This window comes from Hippopotamus amphibius, chromosome 5 (genome assembly GCF_030028045.1).
Source record: "Hippopotamus amphibius kiboko isolate mHipAmp2 chromosome 5, mHipAmp2.hap2, whole genome shotgun sequence".
Lineage (NCBI taxonomy): Eukaryota > Metazoa > Chordata > Mammalia > Artiodactyla > Hippopotamidae > Hippopotamus > Hippopotamus amphibius.
The window spans coordinates 119,668,444-119,693,042 of record NC_080190.1 but is presented as its reverse complement, the minus strand read 5'-3'; the positions used below and the strand labels follow the sequence as shown (position 1 = coordinate 119,693,042).

Here is a 24,599-nt window from a genome sequence, read left to right as displayed (position 1 = left end):
TCTGTGTTGCCCTATTGAGTTGCTATTGTGGCTAAACATCTCCAAAGGTCAAGGATTAACTAAGATCTGCAACTGGCTAAGTCCTATGACCACGCTTCAGTTTAACTTTTGACAAGCATTGTTTAGTCTGAGGACTTTCTTCTTTAAAAATGAATGCTATTGTTATAGCTTTTCATGTAAGTCTAAAGTTAGTTAAAAATGAAGTTAAAAAAATGCCAAATTTTAAAACATGGAGAAAGTGCTATTTCCTGTATGCTTCTAGGTTTATTAAAACAATTTAAAAGTGATTTCAAATACTTTAAACAATATTCCATTTAAAGTATAAAACAAAGCATTTATAAAATTTTAAATATATTGGCCAGTTCTTAGAAGTTATGGAATGAAAATATATTTCATTTAAACAGTAATTTGAACATAAAAGACAAAAACACTTTAAAATGTGGGTTGTCAGATAATAATGACATACATTTTATGTTAACTATAATGGTTAGTTCTTAGAAATAAAAGTTATATGGGGTAGATGTTCCCTTGCAAACAAATAAGAATCTACAGCTAATATGTGCTTTATAAGTGTTTAAATTTGACTCAACGACAAACCATTAGATATTAGTACCTTTACCTGTTACTTCTATTGCCCTAGTTTCTCCTATAAGCACAAAACTTATAGATTTTAAGGGAGATAAAATACCTCGTCTATCTCTAAATATTTACTTTCTAGGTAGTCTTCAATATATCAGGTCTCTCCTTATTAAAATGAATACATTTAGGAATTAAGAATATAAACTTACCTCAAAAAACTAACAAAAACCTATATCAAACACACCTAAAATTATCCAGCATAGCCACTGAATATTTTTCTTTTTTTATTCAGCTATATCCTGAATAGAAAATGCACATTATTATTCACATGACCATGGATAATGCCAGACAGTTCTGCAAAATTATTGTTTACTCAATAAGTGTTTTTGAGACTAAAGTTGAAAGCAAAGATAATTATTTCATAGACTGTCCATCTAATGACATAATTTACTCTACGTGTTCAGCAATACTGAACTGCCTAGTTCAAATGAGCAGGAACACCTTCAGAATCTAGGGTGATCCTTTAAAACATCAATGGAATGTTTCTTACAAAAGCCAAGTGTCCCAGTGAAAGGCTGTATGTGAGGTACTGAAGGAGCCACACTTCATCGACAGCGTTCTGTGTTATGTTTTATTTACAGCTTACATTTCAGCTCTAGGAATACATAGAATACTGTCCAAATATTACTCGGCTTCATTCCTTATCTGTGGTAAAGTGATCTGCAGAAGACAAAGACCACATCTCTTTTATGTGGAGAGAAATGGAATCTCTCTCCTATTCTTGTTGTTCATATACATCTCTCCACAGCATAATAGCTATTATTAAGGACTGCAGCCTAGCAAGGTCAGCCTGGTTAAAATAAACTTGTTTAAAAACTTTGTTAGTGACTGATATTTCTTGGATCTGTTTTTATTTCCCACATAAATAGCTAAGTGAAAATATATTGAAACATATTCTGAATATAACAATTAATGTACTTTTATCCAAAGTATGAGAAAATAAGAATATATGTATATGTGGGGGCAGGATGGGGATTTAGGGATCTTCAGACGGCAAAATTATTTCCCAAATAATCAAATCTTCTGTCACCCAACATGCTCCTAGTAGGGAAGTAAGGAGACATAGTCATCCACTTGTGCTTTAAAAGTTAATTTATTGGCTTGTAAATTAAAGAAAAAAAAAACAAAACATTAAATTGACTTACAAAGCACTTGCATTTCTTACCTAAGATCTTTTCAAGATAATTTGTTTCCTCTTAAACCCACCTACATACAATTTTAAAATCAAAAGACTATTAAACATACATTCAGGACAACATTTTTTTTTTTACAATATACAGCACTCCTCTGCTTAAAAAAATATTTTAAAATGTAAGTATCGCTAAATTGCCTCCTTTTAAAAATTATTCAGTAGAGACTTTCACGAATTAAATTTATCTTACTCAAGAAAATATTATAAACAAACATTTAAGCCAAAAAGTTCCAACATCAATGATCACTGATTTACATTAACACTCTGAAGTACAGTAAGTAATAATTGCTTTACAGAAACATTAGAGAGTTTTATGGGATCACCCATTGTCATTTAAAATAATGCTACAGGGAATTTAATCTTGGCTTGCTAACTTTTTCCTAATTGAGTATGTGAATATAAATACCTAATAATGCAGTTCAAGTAAATAATGGTTTGTAATATTGGCAAATTGAATAGGTCAAAACAGTGTACATTCTCAGGGCATATAATTCTGGTTTTATAATTATTGATATTATTTTATACTTAGATCCAAACCTAGATAATTTTTGTGCTTTGACCTTTGAAATTGGTTTTAAGATTCCATAGTTAAATTCGAAGAATTAGTTTATAGGAAATAGTACCCAAATTCTTTTTTATAAGAAAATAAACAGAAGTAATCATGCAAATTTTGAGTCTAGAAGCTTCTTCTCCCTAGACTTGCGACCCAAAACTTAATGGTAAAATGGAGAAAATATAACGAAGTGTGCCAGGAAAGCCAAAAAGGCAGATAAAATTTCCCAAATAGGCTGCTGCTCAGTGTGCCTTACTTAGTGATAAACAGCTTTTTCCTGAATACCTTCAGAGCCTTTAGTTTTTGCTAAGTGAATGCTTCATTACTGTTGGCCATTGATATAAAATAATATTTTTAGTTATTCATTTTCTTTAAAAATGAAAAGATGAGTTTTTACTATACATAAAATACAGTTTTTTAAAAAATTCTGAAGCCTCGGTGACTGTATTTGGTTTGGTTATTTTTAACATATAATCAAAATACTTGATGTATATGTTTTATTGTATGTAATTAGGCACATAGTAATTTCTCATTACACAACACTAATTTGGAATGAGTGATGGAAATTTAGTTAGAACTAGTGATGAATCGGAATTTTAAAATAGTTTTAAGGAGATGAATTTATTACAACTACATCTATAATGAATTAGTCGGGTGTGTATAGTTTTCTTTAATAAATTGTGTGTTCTTGAAGAAGGGTTACCCAGTGCATAGCATCATATCTAGTGTAGAGGAAATGCTCAATAAATATTTGATTGAATAAATGAATGATGAATTAACCAATGACAAAAAAATGGTTCCCTTTAACAGATACAACAGAACAGTTTTTAAAAGGCACAACATTGTCAAACTGTCTCCTTTACAACTTTACGTTTGTATATTGTATTACACTTTTCAAAATAAATTCGCATATCTGACTGTGTTCAATCCTCATAATGAACCCTGGTGTCAAAAGGCCTTATTATTTTTATTTTGCAAATAGGGAAACTGAAGCACTGAGAGGCAAAATGACTTGATGATAACAAACCAGTATGTCATAGCTAGACTCCATGTCTTTTAACTTATTTCTCCATGACATTTATTCTATTTATAAACAATCTTTAATTACCAGATTTAAGCCTGTCACAAGACTCTCTTGGTTCTACCATCCATTGCTTATTATATAATATTTTACATAACATTTCTACTTTAAATTCCTTTCACTATAAATTAGGCGGAAATTAGAATGGAATACTTTTCTGTGCTCTCTCTGCTGTAGCAGCACAAAAGTGTACTACTAAGATGAGTTTAAGAATCTGGAAGTTTCCACTTCAAGCAATATGGTGGAATAGATGTCCGCATACAAAACGAATGGGTTATACTTTGTGGCAGGCAGAAGATAAAGCTTGGGGTCTCTTTGTGTGTGTGTGTGTGTGTGTGTGTGTGTGTGTGTAATCCAAGACCTGTGCACAAAGCCAAGAACTTGCAGAGGCAACATCCTCAGTAAGTGACTTGGAAAGAAACCTTGCTCCACAGAGGACTGTGGGTATACTTGCCTATCTCAGCCTTGGCTTTGGGAAAAGGGGAAAAAAACTCCAGAAAGTCTCTCCTGTCTATTCCTACTCATAGGTTGCAGTCTGGCTGATTTAGGGCTAGAATCCACACTATCTATGTAGTTCCCAATCCCCTTTCAAAATACCCAAGTTGAAAATTTAAAGTGATCTGAATTTGATAGTAACATCAGCAGTCAGACAAAAGCAAACAGAAATTCTCTCTGAAGGTTTGAACTTTAAGTTCAGGTCTTAAAAAAATTTCCAGAGATAAAATTCCAAGGAACATGGCCCCAGTAAACAAGCCATCCTGAGGAAGAGTTAAAAGAAAAACAAACTACAGAATCAGACCCCCAAAACACTAATGATGTGGAAATACCAGATACAGAATATAAAATAAGTTTCTTAATATAAAGAAATGAGAGAACATATTGATATTGATGAAGGAACAAGATATTATCAAAAATGACCAGGCAGATGAGAAGAACCAAAAGAGAATTCTCAAAGTGAAAATGTAATCACTAAATTTAGCAGACTCAGTGGAACTGAAAAATCCTGAAAGCTGAAAAATTGATGGCTGGCACCCTGACTCAGATTAACCCTGGAGACCCCAAAGAAAGGAGAGGATGGTAAGGGTCTGAGCATGGAACACAACGACTCTAGAACATCTCAGATATTGAACGCTGTCACGGACTGTGTGTGTGTGTGTGTGTGTGTGTGTGTGTGTGGTGGGGATGCTGAGGACATGGTTTGCTGCAGCCCAGGGTGGAGGGCGGGGCACACAGTAGTTGGAGCATGGGTGGGGGTGGAGTTTTTGGTTCTGCTTTGGCCTCTCCCCCAGCAGAATCTAATTGTCCCACCAACATAGTCTCCATCACTGTGTAAATAGAGCATTAAAACACAGTGGGTGCACATTATGGGATACTATAGAGCAGTCAGAAGCAATTGATTAAATATATATAAAGTAATATGGATATATCATTAAAAATATAGAGTGTAGTAAAAGAAGAAGCATAATGATTTATACAATATACATTTATGAAAATTAAACACATACACACCCAAGATAATAACATATGTTTTAAAAAATGCATACAAATAAAAAGATATGCACCAAGCACATTAGACTATTTGCCTGTGATGAGGAGGGGTAAAATGGTAGGGATTAGGGATGAAATAGAATGAGTAAATAAAGCCAGAGGGCCTTGCTTGGACGAATTATAATTGTGGACCATGAGCTAAGGTGTATAAGGCATGTGATCACTCAGTCCTATGAACCCAAGGTTAAAACATAAAGAAGGAAGAAACAAACTCGATGGATGAGTTAAAGAGTAGGATAAACTGGAAGAGAGATCTAAAGATCCAAAGAAATTACCTAGAATGTAAATTAGAGAGGTGGAAAATATGAGGCAAAAAGGCCAAACAACATGGAGTATAGAGCGAGATACAGAGGCTGAGAGAGGAAATATTCAAAGAGATAATGACTGCGAACATTCTACACTTGACGAAAGACACCATGACATGAAAGCATGATAGACAGAAACTAAGAATATCAAAGACAAAGAGAGCATGTTAAAACTGTCAGAGAAAAGAAGCACACTACCTATTTAATAACTAAACCGAGTAAAGGCTAACCTCTTAAGAACATGAGATATCCTCAAAGCGCTGTGAGGAAATCACTATCAATCTAGACTTGTGCATCTAGTGAAATTACCTTTCAGGAATGAGGGCAAAAATGAAAACAACTTCAATCTGGCAAAAACAAAGTTTAGACTGGTAGACCTTCACTAAGGTGTGTTTAGAGCATGAACTTCAGGAAAGAGAAAATAAATGCTAGAAAATCTATTTAATTACTAAGTATGGTTAAGTATTTTATAATGTTATTTTTATGCTCAATTTCCTTTTCAAAAACAATAGCACATTTCCAAAATATTAGAAGTTCCAATGAATGCAGCATGAATTAACTGTGTTTAATTACCTGCTTTGCTTGTTTATATATAGCATCAGCATTTATTTGTACCATTTTTCTATAGTCTGCATATATGTGTTAATATATGATATTTATTTTTCTCTTTCTGACTCACTTCACACTGTATGACAGTCTCTAGGTCCATCCATGTCTCTACAAATGTCCCAGTTTCACTGCTTTTTATAGCTGAGTAATATTCCATTGTATATATGTACCACATCTTTTTTATCCATTCATCTGTTGGTGGACATTTAGGTTGCTTCCATGTCCTGGCTATTGTAAATAGTGCTGCCATGAACATTGGAATGCATGTGTCTTTTCGAATTATGGTGTTCTCTGGGTATATGCCCAGTAGTAGGTTTGCTGGGTCATATGGTAACTCTATCTTTAGTTGTGCAAGGAACCTCCATACTGTTTTCCATAGTGGCTGTATCAATTTACATTCGCACCAACAGTGCAAGAGCGTTCCCTATTCTCCACACCCTCTCCAGCATTTACTGTTTGTAGATTTTCTGATGATGCCCATTCTCACGGGTGTGAGGTGATACCTCATAGTAGTTTTCATTTGCATTTCTCTAATAATGAGTGATGTTGAGCAGCTTTTCATGTGCCACTTGGCCATCCATATGTCTTCTTTGGAGAAATGCCCATTTAGGTCTTCTGCCCATTTTTGGATTGGGTTGTTTGTTTTTTTGATATTGAGCTGGATGAACTGTTTATATACTTCAGAGATTAATCCTTTGTCTGTTGATTCCTTTGCAAATATTGTCTCCCATTCTGAGGGTTGTCTTTTTGTCTTGCTTATAGTTTCCTTTGCTGTGCAGAATCTTTGAAGTTTCATTAGGTCCCACTTATTTATTTTTGTTTTCATTTTCATTACTCTGGAGGTGGGTCAAAAAAGATCTTGCTGTTATTTACGTCGAAGAGTGTTCTTCTTATGTTTTCCTCTAGGACTTTTATAGTGTCTGGCCTTACATTTAGGTCTTTAATCCATTTGGAGTTTATTTTTGTGTATGGTGTTAAAGAGTGTTCTAATTTCATTCTTTTACATGTAGCTGTCCAGTTTTCCCAGCACCACTTACTGAAGAGGCTGCCTTTTCTCCATTGTATATCCTTGCCTCCTTTGTCATAGATTAGTTGACCATAGTTTATCTTTGGGTTTCCTATCCTGTTCCATTGACCTATATTTCTGTTTCTGGGCCAGTACCATACTGTCTTGATTACTGTAGCCTTGTAGTATAGGCTGAAGTCAGGAAGCCTGATTCCACCAACTCCGTCTTTCCTTCTCAAGATTGCTTTGGCTATTCAGGGTCTTTTGTGTTTCCATACAAATCGTAAAATTTCTTGCTCTAGTTCTGTGAAAAGTGCCATTAGTAATTTTATAGGGAATACACTGCATCTGTAAATTGCTTTGGGTAGCATAGTCATTTTCACAATGTTGATTCTTCCAATCCAAGAACATGGTTTGTCCCTCCATCTGTTTGTGTCGTCTTTGATTTATTTCATTAGTGTCATAGTTTTCTGAGTACAGGTCTTTTACCTCCTTGGTTAGGTTCATTCCTAGGTATTTTATTCCTTTTGTTGCAATGGTGAATGGGAGAGTTTCCTTAATTTCTCTTTCTGATCTTTCATTGTTAGTGTATAGAAATGCAAGAGATTTCTGTGTGTTAATTTTGTATCCTGCAACTTTACCAAATTCATTGATTAGCTCAAGTAGTTTTCTGGTGACATCTTTAGGATCTTCTGTGTATAATTTCATGTCATCTGTGAAGAGTGACAATTTTACTTCTTCTTTTCCAATTTAGATTCCTTTTACTTCTTTTTCTTCCCTGATTGCTGTGGCAAGGACTTCCAAAACTATGTTGAATAGTAGTGGCGAGAGTGGACATCCTTGTCTTGTTCCTGATTTTAGAGGAAATGCTTTCAGTTTTTCACCATTGAGAATGATGTTTGCTGTGGGTTTGTTATATATGGCCTTTATTATATTGAGGTAGATTCCCTCTATGCCCACCTTCTGGAGAGTTTTTATCATAAATGGGTGTTGAATATTGTCAAAAGCTTTTTCTGCATTTATTGAGATGATCATGTGGTTTTTATCCTTCAATTTATTAATATGGTGTATCACATTGATTGATTTGCGTATATTGAAGAATCCTTGCATTCCAGGGATAAACCCCACCTGATCATGGTGTATGATCCTTTTAATGTGTGGTTGGATTCTGTTGGCTAGTATTTTGTTGAGGATTTTTGCATCTAGATTCGTCAGTGATATTGGTCTGTAATTTTCTTTTTCATAGCATCTTTATCTGCTTTTGGTATCAGGGTGATGGTGGCCTCCTAAAATGAGTTTGGGAGTTTTCCTTCCTCTGAAATTTATTGAAAGAGCTTGAGGATGGGTGTTAGCTCTTTTCTAAATGTTTGATAGAATTCAACTGTGAAGCCATCTGGTTCTGGACTTTTGTTTGTTGGGAGATTGTTAATCAGTTTCAATTTCATTACTTGTGATTGGTCTGTTCATATTTTCTATGTCTTCCTGATTCAGTCCTGGTAGGTTATACCTTTCTCAGAATCTGTCCATTTCATCCAGGTTGTCCATTTTATTGGCATGTAGTTGCTTATAGTAGTCTCTTATTGTGCTTTTTATTTCTGTGGTTTCTGTTGTAACTTCTCCTGTTTCATTTCTAATTTTATTGATTTGAGTCCTCTCCCTCTTTTTCTTGATGAGTCTTGCGAGAGGTTTATCAGTTTTATTTATCTTCTCAAAGAATCAGCTTTTAGTTTTAGTGATTTTTGCTACTGTTTTCTTTGTTTCTATTTCATTTATTTCTGCTCTCTCTGATCTTTATGATTTCTCTCCATCTACTCACTTTGGGTTTTGTTTGCTCTTCTTTCTCTAGTTTCTTTAGGTGTAAGGTTAAATTGTTTATTGGGGATTTTTCTTGTTTCTTGAGGCAGGATTGTATTGCTATAAACTTCCCTCTTAGAACTGCCTTTGCTGCATCCCATAGGTTTTGGATCATTGTGTTTTCATTGTCATTTGTCTCTAGGTATTTTTTGATTTCTTCAGTGATTTATTGGTTATTTAGTAGCGTATTGTTTAGCCTCCATGTGTTTGTGTTTTTTACAGTTTTCTTCCTGTAATTGATTTCTAATCTCATAGTGTCATGGTCAGAAAAGATGCTTGATATGATTTCAATTTTCTTGAATTTACCAAGGCTTGATTTATGACCCAAAATGTGATCTATCCTGGAGAATGTTCCATGTGCACTTGAGAAGAACGTGTAATCTGCTGTTTTTGGATGGAATGTCCTATAGATATCTATTAAATGAAGCTGATTTATTGTGTCATTTAAAGCTTGTGTTTCCTTATTAATTTTCTGCTTGGATGATCTGTCCATTGGCATAAGTGGGGTGTTAAAATCCCCCACTATGATTTTGTTACTGTTGATTTCCTCTTTCATAGTTGTTAGCATTTGCCTTATGTATTGAGGTGATCCTATATTGGGTGCATATATATTTATAATTGTTATCTCTTCTTCTTGGATTGATCCCTTGATCTTTATGTAGTGTCCTTTCTTGTCTCTTGTAACATTTTTTATTTTAAAGTCTATTTTATCTGATATGAGTATCACTACTACAGCTTTCTTTTGATTTCCATTTGCATGGAATATCTTTTTCCAACCCCTCACTTTCCATCTGTATGTGTCCCTAGGTCTGACGTGGATCTCTTGTAGACAGCATATATATGGGTCTTGTTTTTGTATCCATTCAGCCAGTCTGTGTCTTTTGGTTGGTGCATTTACTCCATTTACATTCAAGGTAATTATCGATATGTATGTTCCTATTACCATTTTCTTAATTGTTTTGTTTTTGTTTCTGTAGGTCCTTTTCTTCTCTTATGTTTCCCACTTAGAGAAGTTCCTTTAGCATTTGTTGTAGGGCTGCTTTGGTGGTGCTGAATTCTCTTAGCTTTCACTTGTCTGTAAAGGTTTTGATTTCTCTGTCAAATCTGAATGAGATCCTTGCTGGGCAGAGTATTCTTGGTTGTAGGCTCTTCCCTTTCATCACTTGAAATATATCCTGCCACTCCCTTCCGGCTTGCAGAGTTCCTGCTGAGAAATCAGCCGTTAACTTGATGGGAGTTCCCTTGTATGTTATTTGTCGTTTTTCCCTTGTGGCTTTTAATAATTTTCTCTGTCTTTAATTCTTGTCAGCTTGACTACTATATGTCTTGGCGTGTTTCTCCTTGGGTTTATCCTGCCTGGGACTCTCTGTGCTTCCTGGACTTGGGTAGCTATTTCCTTTCCCATGTTAGGGAAGTTTTCAACTAGAATCGCTTCCAATATTTTCTCGGGTCCTTTCTCTCTCTCTTCTCCCTCTGGGACCCCTATAATGGGAATGTTGGTGTGTTTAACATTGTCCCAGAGGTCTCTTAGGCTGTCTTCAGTTCTTTTCATTCTTTTTTCCTTATTCTTTTCCACATCAGTAATTATCACCATTCTGTCTTCCAGGTCACTTATTCGCCCTTATGCCTCAGTTAATCTGCTATTGGTTCCTTCTAGTGTATTTTTCATTTTAGTTATTGTGTTGCATATCTCTGTTTGCTCTTTAATTCTTCTAGGTCTTTGGTAAACTTTTCTTGCAACTTTTCAATCTTTGCATTCAGTCTTTTTTCAAAGTCCTGGATTGTCTTCACCATCATTATTCTGAATTCTTTTTCTGGAAGGGTGCCTATCTCCCCTTCACTTAGTTGTTTTCCTGGGGTTTTAGCTTGTCCCTTCATCTGGTACAAAGTCTTTTGCCTTTTAATTTCCTCTATCTTTCTGTGGCTGTGGTTTTCAGTTCCACAAAATGAAATACTGCTGATACAGCTTGATTCTGCTGTCTGCCCTCTTGTGGAGGAAGCTATCTAGGAGGCTTGTGTGTGCTTCATGATGGGAGGGACTGATGGTAGGTAGGGCTGGGTGGGCGGAGCTCAGTAAGACTTTAATCTGTTTGTCTGCCAATGGTTGGGGCTGTGTTTCCACCTTGTTGATTATCTGGCCTGAGGCTACCTAGCACTGGAGCTTACAGGCTCTTTGGTGGGGCTAATGGTGGACTCTGGGAGGGCTCATGCCAATGAACACTTCCCAGAACCCCTGCTGCCAGTGTCCCTTTCCCCATGGTGAGTCACAGCTGCCTCCCACCTCTGCAGGCAACCCTCCAACACCAGCAGGTAGGTCTGGTCCAGACTCCTATGGGGTCACACTGCTCCTTCCCCCTGGGTCCTGTGAGCACACTTTTTTGTGTGCCCTCCAAGAGTGGAGTCTCCATTTCCCCCAGTTGTGTGGACCTCCTGCAATCAAATCCCGCTGGCTTTCAAAGTCTGATTCTCTGGGGATTCCTCCTCCCGTTGCTGAACTCCCAGGTTGGGAAGCCTGATGTGGGGCTCAGAACCCTCACTTTACTGGGTGGACTTCTGAGGTATAACTGTTCTCCAGCTTGTGAGTCACCCACCCAGCATTTATGGGATTTGATTTTAATGCGATTGCGCCCCTCCTACCACCTCATTGCAGCTTCTCCTTTGTCTCTGGATGTGGGGTGTCTTTTTTGGTGAGTTCCAGTGTCTTTCTGTCGATGATTGTTCAGCAATTAGTTGTAATTCTGGTGCTCTTGCAAGAGGGAGTGAGTGCACATCCTCCTTCTCTGCCATCTTGATCCTCTCAGCATCAGCGTTTAGATTTGATGCCAGACAATCACTTGGCAATCTGATATTAGCAGTCTTTGAATCATCCACACGATGCTTCGTTGTGGCATACAGAATTATACTGTATTACATAACGTGGTAATGCATACAATACAAATAAGCTCCAAGTCCAAGAGGTGAGGTGTCAAGAACAAATACTGCTATCTAGTTTCTCAGCTGATATAAATGCAAGCATTTAGGAAAGTTAATTACAATACTGGCATAACCCTTACAGTTTACACTGGAGTCAAATGCTACAATCAATCCTGTAATGATCTCAACATTTACTCTTACAATAAACCTAATACTAATGTCTAGGGCAATTGCTGAATATATAATAGGTTTTTGTGTGTTCTTATACTGATAAATCTTATCAGTATCTCACTTGAACATGAGTGGCCTTATATAACAAGAAATTTTGTTCTATTGAGCCACTGTATACAAAGTAATAAAAAACATTTATGGGTGATTAAATATTGAAGCGAAGTTGAAGCATTTAATCTACTGCAAGACTCATTTAATGCAAACGTACCCTGGCAATATAGATATTATTGATATTATACTTGAAGGGAACATTTTCATCCAGTGTATCTCATGGAAATTTAATTTCCTTCTTCTCTAAGAACTTGGAATTTGTTAGACTGTGTCCATTTCCAGCACAAATTTCCATTAGTACATAAAGTGTATTTTTACATACTAGAGAAGAATTTCTGACTTAAAAAAATCCCACAGTGTCAAATCTATTGCTGTGAAGGCACATTTACTGTGACAGTCGCAAATCACAATATGTAGAAACTTAAAAAAAGCCACTTTAAGTTTATCATTATGTTGATTTTGATGTCAATTTTCATGCCAGCATCCTGTTTCTTTCCTTCTTTCTTTCTTTTTCTTTTTCTTTTTTTTTTTTTTTTGATGGGTTTCGTGATCAAGTACAGACTGGACTGATTAGAAATTGGCACTTTTAAAACAAACAAAGCAATTACATTTGAAGAAATTAAAAACAAATAGATGAGCTTAGGACATTTAGGTTAGTTCTGATAGATTTCTTTGCTTTCCTTTTAGCTTCTTCAAGATTTCACTTTGTACCTAAATAAAACATCAGAGTTTGGATACTGAATACCAAACAAAAAGCGGTTGTAGTTTAGTTCTAATGGCTTATCATCAATTATTTCTAAATCAAAATAAGTTAAAAGTACAACCAATAATTGCTTTATTTCAGCAATTGCGAAAAATCGGCCTGGACATTTGCTGACTCCAAATCCAAATGGTAAGTGGTAATACTTCAGCTTTTTCCCTCTTTTAAGAAAGGTGGTTTTCTTCTTACCATTTTCTATGAAACGATCAAATCTAAACTCCTGTAAAGAAGAAAACAGAGTGTTAAAGTAAAAAATTTCCATGAAATAGTTTGAGTTCAGGTTCACATAATTGCCAGTTTTCCTTGCCCATCTTAAAAGGCTTCTTTTAACCCAGCAAACACCAGGAAGTAAAACTTACTAAGTGCAAATCATGTATGAACTTTCAAAAAACTCCAATGTTATTAGAAAATTACTTCTCCCATATCAAACAGAAATCCAAACTCTTCTCTATGACTTTTCTTCACATTTCTCTCCTACATTGTGTTTCCTAAGTATAGAGGCAGTATTTCTGTTTTTGTTCTCTAAGGTGGGTCTCCATGTACCAACACTGGAAATATCAGTGTTGCATAGAGAGAAGGGCTCTTGCAGAGCCACCATGGTTACTAGGGAACAGTGAATCCTCTTGGCCACCAAGACCGTCTACCTGAGGATCCCTCGTGTGCCCTTCCCTATCCCTTCTCACCAGCTACTGATGGAGGAGAAGGATGAGTTAGGATTCAGTACTTATGTTTGGATGAAACAGATATAAAATACTTAGATTCACATTAAGCACTAGTGAAGAACTAAGCCACAAAATTGGTCTGGCTTGTTTTTTGATGTTGTATTGAATTTCTCCTATGATAGTTCTATTTAGAATGAGCGCTCTTTGGGTTAATTCTCTTGGTTTCTTATATATTTTCATAAATCAGTTATATTACTTGTCTCAGAAAATTATGGGACTGGTTTATCGAGGGTGTTTGGTCCGCCATCTTGATTTACTCTCCCTTGAGTTTCTGCGAGGACACCGAATGACCTTATTTCAGCCCATGGTGAATTAAACCACTGATTAGATTAATGCACGTGGCATGCATGACAACGACCAAGTCCTTCCTGTACGTGGTACTCATTAGCATTAGACCTGCTCAGCACACAAGTCTGCTGTGAACTATGAAGGCAAAGAGCAAAGAGGTAGGTCAGATGGAAAGCATTTAGGTTATACCAAAAACCCTGCGGTACACAGGTAGATCCTGAACCCATCATAAGTGATCTAATTTTCTCACTCAATGCCAGTATCCATGTCAGCAAAATCATTTCCTTTAAAAGTATTGGTTTTATCCTCATTTTCCTAGGATACTGATTTTGATTCAAGCTTAGAAAACAAACCTTGGGTGGTTTCTATTCTCCCCCACCCCCTAAACTTGTAAGTTGATGAAATCATAATGGCAAAATTAATCTGCATCAGACTGCAAATATATCTTCCCATGGATAGTACCGGAATGTATCTGAATAGGATCGAACCAGTGCTAACCTAAAAATATCTGTCCATCCTTGTAGTATGGATAAGGACATTCTCTGTGGACATCCACTTTGTTACCGGAGACAGAATGACTATAAGGTATTCTCTCCCAGGGAATCTTTTTCCATTATTGGGGCCTGGGGCCTAGGCCTGCTTGCCTGGGTTCATACTGCTGCTTCCTCCTTCTCACCGACCAATCGAAGGAGACCAGCACTCTTCCCAAGAGCTCCTTGCCTAGGCCAAACCAGCTGATGTCAATTTTGCCATGAAATGACTTGTTATTTTGAAAAGCTCTCACCGTGGTCAGTCCCATGGTTAAAGCAAGAACATGCAAAAGGAAAACTTAGCTTGGGTTGTGACTGCATACTGTGCTGATATCATACATAATCCAGAAACTGTCATGGCTTTTCTCTTCTTCTTTGTGAACGTGAATATGCAGCTGAGAAACCACAGTGATCAACAAATAATGCCTAAATGCTTCCCTACCCTTGCCACCTTCCGTCAGTGCACATTTAATTCCCCCAACCTTCTAGTCAACCAGTACTGTCTAGTTTTCTATCACCTTCCATTCAATTTCCTCACAATAGATATTATAGAAATTTCTATTTGGTTGTTGAATTATGAAGCAAGAAGGGAAAAGGCCAGCCTCTTTTGCTCTGTGGCTACCATCAAGCTCAAAGGGCATATGGGCATAAATAGTTTTTTGAGTTAAAATTTCTTTTCAGTTTGCTTTCCATTGCCAGGACACAGAGAACCCCAGCAGGAGCTCATATTAGGAAGGGCTTGTGGCAGCTGCTAGGACGATAGTCTGGTTTTAGAAAAAAAAGAGGCGGTATAAAACCCCAGAGATTTTGGGGTCACAGAACAAAAACTTAGGAAGCTAGATGCTTTGATCTTTGATTTGGAACAACTTGAATACAGGACTCTTCATGTTGCAGTGACCATAATAGCTCGGTGCTTCACGATTAAAAAGGGTCAATTAAATGCAATACTATTCAATGGATGAGAACAGAGAAGTCAGAATAGAAAAGCCTGAGACACCGAAATTCCCCATGGCTCCTCTACTGTTGTGGGTGCTACCCAACACCTTTCTTCTGCATGAGCTCTGCGGAGCCACCAGTCGTGGTAATCACATTGCTCTGGCCTCTGACTGAGTTAGGATGGGGTGCGTGAACCAATCTCTCAGCACTTCAGGGGGAAGCGTCTGTGGGGCCATCTGGGAGAAGCTCCCTTCTTGTGAAGAAAGAAAAACACAACAAAATGGTTCCTCACTCTTCCTCCTCTAGGCTTGGTTATATGTGAATATGATTCCTCCGAGGCTGCAGCTCTGCTGTCACCAGGCTGAAGTTAACCCACAGGAGATAGCAGAGCCAAGAAATCCCAGGAGATGGGAGTTGTCACACTGTCTTATTTATCTCCGTATTCTCAAAGCCCCCACCAGAGTGCTATGCACATAGTGAGGTTCCGTATATGTCTGCTGAATTAATGAATAAATACATGACAATAAAGTATATTTTAAAAGCAATCTTCAAGCTTTTGAAGAAAACAGAGATATTGAATGAGTAAATAAAGATGGAGAGAATGAAGAGTAGATGAATATTCAAATAGAAAATGTTTACAAATAGAAAATGGTATAATATTTAGCACTAGAAATAAAGATTGGGTAGACGATACAATTTCCTGGATGGAGAAGAATTTTGGGTATGAGTGACTGAGGAACACTGCATACCACCCTAATCTGTGTTCTCCAAATTTTATGTTTAGTTCAGTTCAACAGCTTTTTTGTAGCACTTCCTGTACGTGCAGTATTGAAGTTTAAAAAGGCATAAAACATGGTCTTGCTGGGGTAGGTGATTATATTCTGTGAATGTGATCAGAACATGATCAGATCTTGGACTCACTCAATTCATCATTTTGGGTATAGGAATCTAGATTAAACAAAAGATAAGACTTCCTAGAAATAAAAACTGTCACTGTTTTGAATGGATGACGAAGGGGCTGCACCTTTGCCCTGGGTTACAGCTGGACCTCCTGGGAGCGAGGTGACTAAGTACAGAAGTTCCTTTTTCTATTTCCGTGACTTGGGTTCCAATCAGTGGTGTGCCGTAGCCAGTTTGTACCAGCATGAGAGAGTGTACACATCTCTTCTCCACACTGCATTCAGGGTCTTCACATTGGTAACATGAAATCAGCCAAGGTGAAAGTATTTATACCATGACCACTGACAAAATCAGGGCTTTTCAGAGTGCTCGTTTGCCAGCACCCTGCTGGTTCCAACATGGTAGGTATGGAAGTGCCAAGTCACTAGGGGGGCAGAATATGAAATACATGGCTATGGGAACACACAGCCGTGTGATAAGGACAAGTCCCTAAACGATAAGCTCCTAAGGACAGGGGCCTCTTTTTATATCTATAGCACCCATTTTGCCCATCAGCGTGCTTTCTGGATAGTGGATGCTCAGTATGTTTGTATCCTTGAAATGTACTAAATGGCACAATCCCCATTCCAGTTTGAGAGACAGACAAAAAATTACTGAGAGTATGTCCACATTTATCATGACTAGTATATTCTAATAACAGTGAAAATAATCAAAAGAATATTGATACAACAATTTTTATAGTGATTTAGAATTTTTTCAAGAGTTTCCAAATTCATTTATCACATCGGAGAAGTAGGTTGGGCAGACTTGCATGAGGTCAAAGAAGGCTTTTCATCTTCAGAGGTTTGCGGCGAGGGTACTCCAATGGCTTTGTACTTATTTTGCTGTTTCACTGTGTCCTTATTTTAGGAGGCTATATGGTTAAGGTAATGCGTTACCATCGTCAGTGTTGGCTGTTTCTTCTCTACGGCCCAGCCTCCCTTTATACCTTAGCACCTCCATAGAAGAACCAACCAGATTTGGTCTTCTCCATAGCTCTATTTATGGATGCTGCATTTCGGCAGAAAAGTAATCATCACCATTTACTGATTATTTGAGAACCAGTGGATAGAATTCTGGCTGACAGTTGAGAAATTTGAGGAAGCCTTCAGAAAATTTTTAAAAGGTATCCATTCCTAGTTCATTAAGAGATCATCTGGACTTTCTTGGGTAGCATTTAGACAGATAAAGAGGAAAAAAGAATTCTCCTTTTGCTCTCTCCCATTGTCTTAATTGCACTTGCCAATTTGTTTTTCCACATTAGCACATGCCACCTGATTGGCTAACACTGCAATAAGCTAAGGAGCCCACATTCAGGAAGAGAATAACTCTTAATACAGGTTGCGAGTTGGTAGCTTATAGGCCCAATTAGGTCCCCAAACATTTTTTGTTTAGCCTACATTGTGTTTTAAACTTAAATTTTCCAAGCATTTAAAAATTCTAAGCTTCACCCAGAAATCTGAAGTTTTAAAAAAACTAATAAAAATGACTTGGTCGCATCAGGTCTACATGCTTGTTAAGAACTGGTTGTTGGTTCAGAAATAGCCAAACAGTCTCACTTAGATACCTCCTGGGTTGTCCTTTCTCCAGAGTTCTTACCACTCCCAATAGTATTGCTATATTTACACACAAGCCACTTCATCTATTGGATCTAATAAGGCCCAGTACACATTTGAATGTGCAATACCTGTAGTGACTTAACATGTGAACTGAAGTATAGTTTCATTTGCAAAACATTCACCCATCTCAGCACCTCCTATTTACGTCCTTGTATGGGTACCTTCCTGTGTGCCAGACACTGAGAATTCAGAGAAGGTGAGGACAAGGTCTCCCCCGTCCTGGAACTTACAGTATAAGGGCGCATAGGTACATGAGTAATCGCAAAACACCGTGGGCTGTGCCCATAACAAAGGTACATCCAGGCTGCAAAGTGAGCAGCAGCAAATCCCCTGAGGAATGAGGAGGGAATCGGGGACAAAGAAGAGGTGATTAAGGGGGATTCTTGTGGAGTCACCTGGAGTCTCTCGGTGGACAAGTAAAGAGGGGCATTCAACAATAGAGAGATGTGTGAAGGAAGGGATAGCCTGTTTTTAGAATGTAATATTCCAGGGTCTCTTGGGCTTGAACATCTTGAAACCATGCCTCATTGGGTGAGGGGGAACCAGTATTCTGCTAAGGCTCCTTGGTCTCCGTGTCCTCCGAGAATAACTATACTTAGATCTGCAGTTAGTCTTCCTTGTGATTTTGGCCTAACGGCTATTGGCTGTTTTCTCTATCTAAGGCCTGTCATCTCACTCAAGATCTGTAGAGTTCAAAAGTCAGGCAGTGAGGAATATGAGCCTCTGATGAGCTCCTGGGACAGTGCTGTCGGTCACACGAAGCCAAGGATGGGCTATTCCAGAATTTTCTTCTCTTTTTTCACTGTCAGTGCATGATTGTTTTTGGATGGGCATCTGTTATACGAGCATCTATAGCATCTACTTATTGCCATCCTAAGTTATGAAGAACAAAAGGAATCCAACCATAAGCCTGAGAGTGGTGAGTGCTCAGTAAATATCTATAGAATGAATGATTACATAAATCTTTGCCAAATTGTATAAAATTGGTTCTGAACTATACCATTTTTTTTCTGTGCCAATAATTATCAGCATTTCACAACTAATTTCAAGGAGAAAAAACCATAGCAAAAATTAGCTAGTTGATTTTAACATTAGTCAGGCATAATTGGCTAATGTTAGGTCTAGTAAATAGAGAGTGTTCATCAGCTCAAGTTAGAGCTGCCCTAATGATGCTAAATCAGTGTTTACAATATTGCAATTTTGTTCTTCCCATCGATTTCGTATGAGGCAAACCCTTCTGACTACTATTTATTATGTAAAGTTTGGGCATTACTATTTAGCATTCCACAGAAAAAATATAAATCAGCACACTTTCAATGTTTAACTTTGATATTTAAATTCCTAAAAGTCTCAGTCGTGGTCTCTTCCATCATGGGGGCAGCATTGGGGACAGAGAAAAGGAGGATCCCAAAGACCTCAACAAAGAGGCGATCTGGTAAACATTTATTATTTGTTGATAACTTTAATGTTGATTTTACTAACCTGACATGAATAGTAAATTTAATGACTAGTGGAATAATCGCATAATAAAAATACTAAGCAGAAATTAAATAAATTAAAAATTGTATTGGGAGATTAGGATTGCCATATATACATTACTACTGAGAAAAAAAATACCAAATTGTACACTCTAAAAAAAAATCATAGGTAGAAAGGAAACTATTTTTAAATTTTAAAATATTTTTCAAAGATTAGCTATTTACTTGCTTTACTTATTGAATACCTTGTTATGTGTGGAATTTGTTAATATTTACAAACATGGAGATGAAGCTTGTTGTCTGTAAAATGTTCATTTGCTCACCAATACCCTACTTCTGATTTGCTATCGTTATTCACATAACGCCTCTTCTAAAACATACAGAAATCATATGCACATTCTCCCCTCACTTAAAAATTTTGCCTTTGCTGATGAAATGAATGCAAATTATCTCACTGTATTTGAAGTTTTTCCTTTTCTTATTAATTTCCAAAATTCAGCAAGATTTTAATCCACCCTGGCTGCAAACCATCTTAAAACCTGGGTTTAAAAGCGGTTCAGCTTTAAACTGCTCAAAAAGAGCACAGAAGTTTCCTTTTGAAAAATGGCATTGTATATACAAAAATGACTGCAGCAACAACGTGACTTCACAAGAAACACAGGCAGAAGATGACTGCGTTCAATTTGCATGCAGGTGGTGAACCTCTCAAGTGGTATTAAGGGATGAGCCAGGGTGGATTAATTTCTAGTCTTTGATATTCATTAACTCCAGCTTCAGAAAAAAATACAAGGAGATGACACAATTACCCTCAGAGCTTCACCCGTGAGCAGCAGTTTTACAATCTCGAGTTCATAACGCCATCCTAATTTATCAAGAAGGGGCACATACCTTTAGTAAGAGGCGAAAAAGTGGATGAGCTTAACTATGGCAATGATGGCATCTAACTCCAGGACAGTCAACCCCACGCTGGATGCTGGAAACACTTAGCAGAATAGTCATCATTATTTATTCTTTAAGCTGCCTGTCAATAGCTAGTCCTCCATGGTTTTTAATAATTCTCTGCCAAGCAAAACTTAATTTTGGCCTAAAGTGAATAGTGGCCATCATGGTATCAATGTTCATTTCATTTGAAGAAACTAGAGTTTAGTCTGATCACTGTATTTCTCTTTACAGATCATGAAACCTTTGGAAGAGAGATTCTTAAGGACACCTTTCAGTAAATAGGAAAATGTTTCCATTGGAAGGAAAAACAGGAGTCATCAAGCTCTCTCAAGTTCTTTCTGCAACAAGGTGGCAAAAGAAAGAGAGATCAGAAGGGAAAGGAATGTGCTTGCAGTATCTAAGAGGGAGTGACACTGGCTTAATGTTTATTTACCTCTGGAGCTTCGAAGATTTCAGGGTCATAGTGTAAGATGGGAGGAAAGATGCCTACAAAGTCTCCCTTTCGCAGACAGCAGTCCTGGCTCCCTAAATGTAGTGTCAAGTCCTCTTCAGCGACACGAAAGATGCCAGAAAAGGAGCACAGTCGCAAGACCTCAAGAATGGTGCTTTCTGAAAGAAACAAGCAAGCAACATTTTATTAAAACATGACTGTTCCTGAAAAGTGCTCTCAATTTGCTGTTAAAGCTTATTACCAATAGCTTTGATTGACAGGGAAATCTTTTCCCAATCAGATCCACTGAGCACCAAGAAAGAGCCAATGGGGGCTCTGAATGGAAGAGTGAGGAGAGGAGAGATGAGACAGCTGTGGTCCAGCCCCCAAAGCTTGGGGCATTTCACAGGCAGGAGACAACAGTGCTGCCCTGGGGCAGAAAAGTTATTAATTAGAAATTTTGTAGGAAAGAATGATCTGCAAGAGGGGAAGGCTGTGTTGGGGTATACACCCTGGAAATTAAAACCGTATCCCAGTTAAAGTACACCAGTGGTGGGTTATTTCACCAACCTTCAGAACAGTGCTGCCTTCAAAGCCAGGCTTGGGCATTTAATAACCACTTAGGCAGTTAATAGTAAAGTAATTGTAGTAGTGCTTTCTGAGACAGCTTAACACTTAATTTCTTTTATGCTCGCTGTAAATAAAATGTGAGTCAGCATGTGCTGGAAAAATTTCAAAGGGAAAACACTTTGATTGGATTCCGGAGAAACCCATATTTCCCCCAGCATCCAGGGAAGATAACAGCCACCAACATAACCTGGAAGGTTCCAGAAGCTGAATGTCCTTGCTTTCCCAATGGCCTTCACCTTTTGCTCCTAGCACGACAGATTTTATGGCTAATTTCCGGCCATTTATCCTGGCAGTTTGAGGAGGAATTCCTTTGGGAATACGGTGCATAATTTGCATACATCATTCTGAGGGCACGCACATCAGCACACAGCTCCTGTCTAGGGCTGCATCCCTGCCTTCATAATCAAAACTGACTATGTTTTCACCAGCGTGAATGGGTCCTAGAATAAAAAGCTTGATTCTCTCTAATCAGCAACGTGAAAAAAGAGCTCCAAATTGAGCGTTTTTTCCCTCCTTCACATGGTAACAAATGGTTGTGTTTATGGCTTGCAATTTAGAATCACACACACACACACACGGCCCAGTTTCTTAGTGTTCAGCAAAGCTCTGAAATGTAGAATAACCAATTATCAGATTACAGGGGTGGGCAGGTCAGGGAGGGCTTGCATCAGCCAAAAAATAAAAATACATGCTATTTCCCCAAAATTGAAATCGATGCACAGCTTGCATAGGGATAGCACGTAGCTTTGAGGACCTTCTCCCAGGAGGTCTTTCCCTAAGCGTGCATTTGTCTAAAGAAATGAGGCTGCGGTCAGCTCTGTGCGGCCGGTGTGGTGATTCGATGTGACGTACAATGAGGCTGTGCATATTCTTTTGGACTGCCTTCGTGATTATAATCAGGCAGAGTCAAATCGGTTTGTTGGTGATGAGGCCAGGAAAGAACTCTGGTTTCGGAACGTGGACGCTCCTGCGGATAGCCACGAGGCACCTGACACGACGGATTTCGGCTGGCACCACGCCAGCGACCAACATTTCTATGGTGAAAAGCGAGGGTCTGCTTCCCGGGTACTGCGGCTGACTCCCATTGGATCAACAGTAGCACAGCATCATTTTAGCTTGTGGTGTGAAATGGTAGCTGACATATGCAGCAGTGCTGTGCACCCACCAGGTCCAGGAGGGGTGTGGGAAGAAGCAACACAAAAGCAACATAATTGTGGGGTGGCCACTGTGACAGGGCAGGCATCGAATGGTCCAAATACCACAGTCACATCCCATTGGCTGACACGCTCGGGGGGGAGTGTGGCAGCTTGCGCCCACTGCAGTATCACAAATGACAACTGGGCAAGCATATCTTATGCAGAAGTTAATCACAATAATGGAGCACAACGTGTGGCTGAGCGGTCAGATCGTAAATGACAAATCTGTTTTACCTTCCAGGACCAGTTACGGACGCGAGACGAGGTTGGCTCTGGGTCTGAGCAATCACGCTTGATAATCATCAGAGGACAAAAGTCACGAGTGGCGTTATCACCCACAAAGGAGGGGATCTTCCGTGGCTCTGCGTTACCACGTACAGACACAAAAGCCACAGCCTTGCCACCAGCCCCGGGAAGGACGCAGGCAGGGCTATAGATACGTTGAGAAGAATGACAACTGCACAATTAAAAAAACTGCAGCCTCTACTTGTAGTTGTCATAGTTGAGCAGACACCAGCCAGTGCCACTGACAGACCAGCTGGGCCCTGGGAGGCCTTCCATGCTGCACCAGGAGGTACAGTAAATTATCCTGCACGGTACAGCAACATCTGTTTCTGTGCTAGTGCCGAACAAACAAGGCAATTGAAAACATACCAAGGGATACCCAAGCAACAGATGAACATGACCCTCATTTTTCCCCCCTTCTCACACTCGAGGTGCTAAACTTCATTGTGCAAGCACTCCACGAAAGGGAGGCCAGGTTGGTTTGATAAGGTGTTGTCAGGGAGATTTTACATATTTCCAAAATGGAAAGAAAAACCTGATAGTATTGTTATTCTTAGAATCTTCCTTCCCCCTTCTATCTTCATTTTCTTTTATATCAAAGCTAGCACTCAGTTCTCAATTCGCTCTAGAATTAAAAAAAAAAAAAAAACTTTCCATACACTTATAAATATTCAGTCTTTAAACCTAATTTGCTATACTTAGTTCACATGCCTTCAAGCATTTGTCTTCCAATTTCCACTGAATAAATGCGTACTAATGAGAACTAGAGCAAGCTGCTGAGGCAAAGCTGGGTGACTTGGGTCTGGCCTGCCACCAGCTTGTGATAGGCGGGCAAATTGAGTTAAAATGAAAAGTCTTGTCAGCTGAAATTCAACATGGTAGCCAAACAGCAAGCTGTCAATCATTCCAGCCAAAACAAGGGACTGCAGGTAATAAAAGGTCATTGTGGTCATTAGTGCACTTGGCTTTCATATGCAAGTTCATTGTAATTAAACATGATCTCTATCTGTAAATGTTTTATAAAACTTATTGTGCATAATGGGTTGTTCATTTATACTTACATTTAGCAGGTAATAGGACCCTCGACTTACTAAAGGCATTGTAGAAAAATGGCTATCAAGAATGCAAATATTTGGGGGGTAATTTACACCAGGCACTGCAAGGTGCCAACATTTGGAATTGTGATTAAGATAAGGCTGCCTGTGTTTTATTAAGAACTAAACTATACTGACTAGTTCAGTATAGTCAGTATAGTTCTATACGGGATTCCAGAATTCCCACAATGAACTTACAATTCAAAGCCTGCCCTGTCTTCTTCATTTGGCTAGGAAAGATTTGTTTCTCTTTGCAGGATGTAAAAATATTCTGATTAAGTATCCCTTCTAAGCAAAAAGCTGGGGACTGCGTTGAACTAAGATGCTTTACAATGAGGCTATGAAGGAATATGGCAAAGGAGAGGAAATGCTGGTAGAGAAAGGAACACGTACTTTCTCTTCTGCCCTCATAGCTCAATTCTGGCTGTAATAATTGACAGAGGATTCTCACTTGCAGATTTAAAGCGCTGCAGCCGCTTATGACAATCAATAATGCATGTTACAATGCAAACACAAATAAGCACATCCAAGTTTCTGCCTCACACTTAGGCCATGTCTGGATATGTGGAATGAATGTACTGTGACATGGCCAGGCTGTTAATTTGGGTCATCTTAATGACTGGTGCAGACGGTCACACCATCTGATTAGCCACAGTGATCAGTGGATAGCGGCGGTGGCTGGAGTGAAATGAACAGCCAGACCCGGCTGCATGGACTGGGGCTGAACACACGGACGGTCTTACAAAAGAAGGTGGACAGGAAAGGGGA

The 24,599-nt window shown here is 38.4% G+C and overlaps 1 protein-coding gene across 1 annotated transcript in view; it reads right to left on the bottom strand.

The window, feature by feature from the left end:
* Nucleotides 1-12,482: 12,482 nt before the first annotated feature.
* The window catches only part of LOC130853266 (cytochrome P450 7B1), a 167,371-nt gene continuing 155,254 nt past the window's right edge, over nt 12,483-24,599 (bottom strand). The window contains exons 5-6 of the mRNA XM_057734904.1: nt 20,630-20,805; nt 12,483-12,962 (exon numbers count right to left, since the gene is read on the bottom strand). Of these exons, the coding sequence (XP_057590887.1) occupies nt 12,675-12,962; nt 20,630-20,805 (464 nt within the window). The 3' untranslated portion in view covers nt 12,483-12,674. The remainder of the gene's footprint in view (nt 12,963-20,629; nt 20,806-24,599) is intronic.